General features: G+C 61.6%; 1 protein-coding gene across 1 annotated transcript; it reads right to left on the minus strand.

The window, feature by feature from the left end:
* Positions 1-938: 938 nt before the first annotated feature.
* On the minus strand, positions 939-6,318 carry IGFBP3 (insulin like growth factor binding protein 3). Its single transcript, XM_046021538.1, has 4 exons — positions 5,777-6,318; positions 2,528-2,754; positions 2,121-2,240; positions 939-1,493 (listed from the first exon to the last, which is right to left on the minus strand). Exons 1-4 carry the CDS (start codon positions 6,183-6,185, stop codon positions 1,368-1,370), a joined length of 882 nt encoding a protein of 293 aa, XP_045877494.1. The 5' UTR covers positions 6,186-6,318; the 3' UTR covers positions 939-1,367.
* Between the last annotated feature and the right edge of the window lie 487 nt (positions 6,319-6,805).

Here is a 6,805-nt window from a genome sequence, read left to right on the forward strand (position 1 = left end):
GGTGCTGGGCTCTCCGTTGTCCCCAGGCCTGTGCTCGTTTACCGGCTGGGGACGTGCTCTCTACAGAACCAACACCCGTTGGGTCTGAAGTGGGCTGAGTGGGCGCACACGCCGGTGCGCTCCGGGTCATGGGCCGGCCGGCCGCGGCGCTGGAAAATGTTCCGGAGGAAACCGAAAAACCCAGCCAAAGGTTTGATGCTTCACTGTACCCTCTAGAAGAACCCCAGGCGCTGCAAACATCTGTCTCTAAACTTTGGTTAAGAGCAATCAGTTTGCCACAGAAAATATAAACCGAGGCTGTGGCCAGATGGTGATCGTGACCTTGTAGTCTTTTGTGTAAAGTAAGGCGTTTCTGAGCTCCTCCTTACGGTGAACAAACAGAAAAAGGAATATATTGAAATAACTCCCCCACCTCGAAAGGCTTAACTGCCCGGGGACCCTGGGGGACCCTCAGCATGAGACCCTGGCTGTGGGGGGTGGCGGCTCGCCTTACACTGTCACCAAGGAGCACCTGCCAGAGGTGAGAGGCAGGCAGAGCCCACGTCCCCAAGTGCCACCCAGAACCTTGAATTCTTTCTTTCCAGCTTGTGAGGAAATAAATATTGTTGCTAAAAATGAAAATTTTGGGGCACCTGGGTGGCTCAGTGGGTTAAGCGTCTGCCTTTGGCTCAGGTCACAATCCAGAGTTCTGGGATCACACCCTGCTCAGTGGGGAGCCTGCTTCTCCCTCTCCCACGTCCCCTGCTTGTGGTCCCTCTCTCTGTCAAATAAACGGATAAAATCTTTTAAAAAAAAATTTCTTCTGTTTACTTAGATTTGTCTCGAGAAGAAACACCTTTATTCTGTTTTCCCCAATGGCTCTCCTGTTTTTGGACAGACAAAGCAGTACCAAACACCACAGCAACTCTTCAACGTCATAAATCTCATTTAAAATCTCATTTTTGTGTTAAGTGAAAATAAACTTTATTACAATGATATCAATCACAGACTATCAAAATATCTGTTACGTTTTACATTGAAAAACCAGCCACACTTGTGAGTGGGAAGCACGTTCCTTTCACAAGTCCTCGTGGACTCTCGAACAGTCTGCCCGTGAGGACAAGTTGGCGGCAGCCCGTGAGGGGAAGGCTGGCTGTTGGGCTTCCCTGTGTGCATGGGTGTGGCCGTGCACAGGTCCAAGTCCAAGGTCTTCCAAGGGACTCCAAGTGCCTCTGAGACAACCTGACCCCAGGCCCTGTTTCCCCGGGGCTGCTTGCCGCAGGTGGGTCGGGGCCCCCTGCACCCTCCTGTGGGGTCTGTTCCCACTTCCCCAGACACGCCGCTGCGGCCCCAGGGCCCAGCCCCCTGGTGCATGTGGTGAGCAGCGTTTACTTGCTGTCCATGCTGTAGCAGTGAATGTCGCCTTTCCCCCGGGCGTCGAAGCCGGGAAGCGGCTGCCCGTACTTGTCCACGCACCAGCAGAAGCCTCGCTTCCTGCCCTTGGAGGGGCGGCACTGCGGGGGAGCACAGAGTGAACCCAGGCCAAGGACTGGGCGCCCAGGGCCAAGGGTGCAGCAGGCTCCCATGGAGGCCGTGCATGTGGGGGAGGGGGTGCTCTGGAGAAGCAGGGCTGGGCAGTTCTGTACCCCTCAGGTCTCAGGTGGGCACTGGCCCCCATCGCACTGCAGGCATACCAGCAGACTGAGAGGGTGAGAGGGTCCCCCTGTCTGGTGCACCTGTCTCTGGGCACCTGCAGAGCTGCAGATGGGTCTTAGCGCGCCTTTGCCAAGCAAGGGACATGCTGCTGTCTAATGGCTGATGGCTGAGAGGTTTGACGGAGACCAGGAGGCCTGTGGCCTCACTCATTCTGCAGCTACTGTGGCAGGAACTGTGGGTGCTGCCATCACAGCGTGGTTCGTGTTTAGAGACATGCTTACCCTGCCCTAAAGTAATGACCGCCCAGTCCTGCTATGACTCCCGGGAAGGATGGGCGAGGGGGGACCAACAGGGGATCTCGGGGAGGCTTTCTGGCCCTTCAGTTAGGCCAGGGACCTCTGGGGATGGTGCTCGGTGGCTCTGCGGGTCAGGGGAGGTGTGGACGGCGGGAGCGGGGGAGGGAACCTCATGAGGTTGCCACTTACCTGCTTCTTCTTGTAGAAGCCCTTTCGGTCACAGTTGGGGATGTGGATGCCCCTGGGGCTAAGCATGTCCAAGAACTTGAGTCGGTTTAGCGTGTCCTCCACCTCCCGGCGGCACGGCCCCTGTGGGGCGGGGGAGCCACGGTTACTCGGGAGCGCGCCGCCTCAGAGTCCCATGCATCCGTGGAGGGACCTGCTGGGCCATCCCCACCATGACACTAACCATGGCTCCCCATCTCCTGTGAGGTCCCCAGAGCAAGGCCCAGGCCCTGGGAGACCAGGCGAACAGAACACTGCCGGTCTCAGGGCGCCCCTGCCCACGTCCTTCAACCTGGAGCCCCATGAGACCCTGCGCAGTGGGAAGGGTCCCTCCACACTCAGCCCACTGCCCCCGAGAGAAGAAGGCTCACGTATTCCGTCTCCCGCTTGGACTCGGAGGAGAAGTTCTGGGTGTCTGTGCTCTGGGACTCGTAGTCCACCTTGTAGCGCTGGCTATCCTTGGCGTGCCCTTTCTTGATGACGTCTATCTTGGTGTGCAGGGGCTGGAGCCTGGCGTCGGGCACCCGGTGCGTGCTGGGGACAGCCTGGCCCTGCATGCTCCCCGCACTGTGGTCTTCCTCTGACTCACTGCTGTTTCCTTGGAAAGTGCAAGGGACACACGGGTTTGACCGCCATCCGCGGTTACCAACAGTGTTTTCAAAATCTTAACCCCCAGCGACCAAGCCCCCGCTGGACGGAAATGTCATCCAGCAATTCCAAATAACCTAAAAAACACTGGCATAAAGTACTGTCCCACGGTACCAGCAGAGTGTGGCTGCCACTCTGCCCCAGGAAGCCAGCTTTCTAGAATGAAATCTGATGGTGCTTTCAGAGTCCGAGGTGGTGGTGGGGGATGGGCAGGGAAGGGTTCTCACCGGCGATCCGGCAGTGCCTGTCGCCCTCTGCCGGCAGGGGGCACGCCTGAGGCGCGATGGTGCCCAGGATTTATGCCCCGCAGGCCACCCCAAGCGCAGCCTCCTGGCACTGGGGACCAGCACACCTTCGCCCTACCTGTTGGCCCTGCTGAGTCAGAGGCACCAGGTGGGAACAGCCACCTGCGGGGGGCGGGGAGGCACAAGCCCCGCAAGGATTCTGATACCTGCAGTGTCCTGTGCCACCAGACAGACTGGCCCAGAAACCTCACTCCTCTCCAAGCCTGGCTGCAGGTCTCCTGGCTCTGGGCGTGTAGGGTGGCTTGTGACGGGTCTAGATGTCATATCTCTAACTCCCTGTCCATGCATGGGCTGGAACGCCCCGGAGCTGCACAGACTCTGTGCGTGCTCAAGCACTCAGTCCTTGAGAGGCCCCGCCCCCCCTCCCCGACACCGTTCTGCGACCAACGCGCTAAAATGAAGAGAACCGAGGCCCTGACACCGGTGTTCAAATGTCTCCAGCATCACGGGGGTTTCACGTGCAGGGACCACGGGTGGGGCTGACTGGCTATGAGGAAGGGCTGCGTGGCTCACACGATCGCTCCAGGGCATGGCTTGTGAATCTGCCAACCCTGGGGCTAAGCGCCCTCCTCGGGCACCGCCCCGCACACACTGTGGCAGCCCCAGGGAAGCCAGCTGAGACCTCCGGCTCTAGGGGATGGGTGCGGTATCTCCTGGAGAATGCTCCCCAGGCTGGCTGGAGCACAGGCTCTTACCAGGACGCGCCCAGGGAAAGTGCGCTCACCAGGGGCTGGGCAAACACCCTCTCCTCCCTGGGACTCCACTTCCCCACCTGGGAAGAGGGAGTCCCCAGAGGCCGATGGATGGCCGAGCTCCCAAGGTGTCTGGCGTCTGGGCCAGCACGGATTAGCCCAGCGCCAGATACTGTTGGTTCTTAATTGGTAGAATTTGGTTGCAATGTCCTTTAACCTTAGGGTTTTTTCCTCCCTTTTCAGGGAAGTATCGGGGACAAAGGAGATGCTAAAAGTATGTAAATACACATATTTGCATTTCTTTTCCAAGAACTGAGTAATTTCTTAAACCGCCCAGGTTTTCTTTCTAATGCCTGCTGACTTCAGCAGAAACACAAAACCTCTGCATTTAAGCAACAGATAATCTTAACTTCTGACAGCCATTTAAATGTCCCTCCCCACGCCCACCGATTTTACGTCTCATAAAACCTTAGGTCTTTTAATCACATTACAATAAAACACATCAACCCATACTGTGTAGCTATTTAGCTAGCAAGCACCATTCCCGGCTCACAGACACCAGCAGTATCTCTTAAGATCCTCTAATATCACTTTTCCAATATCCAGAAAACACGCCAGAAACATAAAGTGCACAGGGCAAACGACATAACTGCCCAAGGACAAACGCACCTAGCAATTTTAAGTCCACTGCGAAAAAACGGTGCATGTTCTAGGCAACGGGAATTTTGCCTTCCCACCAATCCTGGGATGGTGTCTGTTTCTCTGGGATCCACGGAGCCAGCCCTGCCTAGCAGAGACAGCCTCAGCCGGGAGTGGAAATGTGCAGAACCCGAAATGACAAAGGGACTTCCCTCCTGCCAGGCCAGGGTGGGGGCCTGCCCACTAGCTCTGTCCAGCCGGGTGCCTTGGAGGCCAGGGCAGAGAATTCTCACAGTCTCCAGCTCTACAGGAGCCGGACTCCCAGAATCCAGGGAGGCTGGCCAAGCCTGCTGGAGATCTGGAGCCAACAGCTGCGGACTCCATTTATGCTGCTTTCTCAGGGAACGACGTGATGTCCTTTACCGAGCCACGCGACTGACAGTGGCCCAGGCAGTGGCGTAACTCTGCCAAACGTGAGCCTCTGCCCTCTGGAGGCTCCTAGGAACGGGACTTCATCCCTTCCACCTCGGATTAACTGGCAAACAGTCCTGAGGTTCACTCCAACCCCTTCACCATCCCCGAAATCTTTGAGTCCGCGCTCCCTGAAGCCCAGGCACCTGGCGATTGTCTGGGGACATCCAAGCACTGGGGCGGATGGGATGCGCCAGGGGACGATGCAGGACTTGGCAAGCCGGATTCAGTCCCCACGTTCCTCCCTGCCTCTGGGGGGCCTTGGGGGAGTCACTTCCTTCTGGAAGTCAGGTTGCCCAAATGCAAAAAGATGCCGATACCCGATTCCCACCCTACTGTTTCCGGCGCACCTCGAGGCGTGTCACTGCTTCGCAAACTAGGTCTGTGCAAGTGTTGGCATTTTTAAACCGCAACCATCTTCTACAACGTGCCTCCCTACCTCCTCCAGTCCGAATCCGCCCGGACCGCCTCCCAGCTTCCCCAGCTCCCTCCGCATCCTTGGCGTAGACGCGCTCGCTCCCAGTCTGCGGGACATGGAAAGCCGCGTTCCCGAGGTGGGCCGCACCTCCGTGCCCACGTTCCCGCGCTGCGCCCGCAGCCAAGGGAGGGGCGATGCTCCCCGGTATGGGATCGGTCGTGGCAACCTCGTGTCCTCCCTCCCTGCACGGAAAATCCTGCACCCAGTTTTGCCGAAGCGCTTCGTAATTAGCCAGCACTCCGCGGTGGGCCGGCTGCACGCCGTGCCGCGGGCGAGTGCCCTCGCTCTCGGGGCCCCGGTTTCCGCGCCTACAGCACCAGCGGCAGGGCGAGGGGACGTCCCCGCAGCGGCGCCGCCCCAGCCCCCGCCCGGGGCCGGTCGGCTCACCTGGCGCGGACGGCGCTGGCAGCAGGTAGGCGCGCAGGCGGCCGGCAGCACTGGCGTTGGCGCAGAGCCCGCGGCCGTCCAGCAGCGCCTGCAGCGGGCGCGGCTCGCCGGGCGGCGGCTGGCAGCGGAGGCCGGCGCCGCAGCGCTCGGTGTAGACGCCGCACGGCTGGCCCTCGCGCAGCGCGCACGTCAGGCAGCAGCCGCAGCCCGGCTCCCTCACCAGCTCGGAGCACGCGGACGCGGCGGGCGGCGGCGCGCACTGCGCCAGAGCGCGCGCGTCGCACGGCTCGCAACGCACCACGGGGCCCGCGCCCGCCGAGCCCGCGCCGGCCCGTGCGGCCGGCGGCCCGCGGAGTAACGCCAGCGCGGTCAGCGCCGCGGCCCAGAGCGCGGGGCGCGCCCGCTGCATGGCGCCCACCGCGGGGGCCCGCTGTTCGTCCGGCCGGGGCGCGCGGGGGTGGGCAGGAGGCGCGCGGCGCGAGGCTGCGGGACGGCGGAAGGCAGCAAGCTGGGCTGTGCGCGACGCCGCCGTTCTCGCATCTGGGCGGCCCGAGCGCGCTGGCCGCTATATAGAAGCCGGGTGGCCGAGGACACGCCCCGGAACGGCGCGCGGGGTGGGGGGGGAGGGGGCGGGCCGGCGCGCATGAGGCTCGGGGCTCCTGCCGCACTCGGGGCCGCGGGGCTGGGGGCGGGGGCGCGTAGCGCGCGCGGGAGCCCAGGCACCTGCTCGACGCGCGCGCTCCGGCCCCTCCGCACCCCGGAGCCCCGGGGAACTCGGCGGCCCCGCCATCCCGCCGTTCCCGGCGCCTCCGGCCACCCCGGCGTTCCTGGCGCCCCTCGCCAGTCCGCCGCCGCCGCCCTTCTCCCTGCGGGCCCGGGTGAGGTCGCCCCGCGGAGGGCTGGTGTCGGGCAGACGGGCGTGCTCCACTCCTCGCCGAGTGTACTTTGCGAAGCTTTCCAAAATGGGAGTCCTCGGGTCCGGGAGGACGTGGGACGTTTCTGAGTGGGAATACCTGAATCGCGTCGAGG

This window comes from Meles meles, chromosome 10, assembly GCF_922984935.1.
Source record: "Meles meles chromosome 10, mMelMel3.1 paternal haplotype, whole genome shotgun sequence".
In the NCBI taxonomy this organism is placed as follows: Eukaryota; Metazoa; Chordata; class Mammalia; order Carnivora; family Mustelidae; genus Meles; species Meles meles.

Coding starts and splice junctions, on each gene's coding strand:
- IGFBP3 (XM_046021538.1), bottom strand. CDS start 6,185: ATGCAGCGGGCGCGCCCCGCGCTCTGGGCCGCGGCGCTGACCGCGCTG. Junction 2,241..2,527: donor CCAAGCGGGAGACGGAATAC/GTGAGCCTTCTT, acceptor CCCGCCCCACAG/GGGCCGTGCCGCCGGGAGGT. Junction 1,494..2,120: donor GCTTCTACAAGAAGAAGCAG/GTAAGTGGCAAC, acceptor GCTCCCCCGCAG/TGCCGCCCCTCCAAGGGCAG.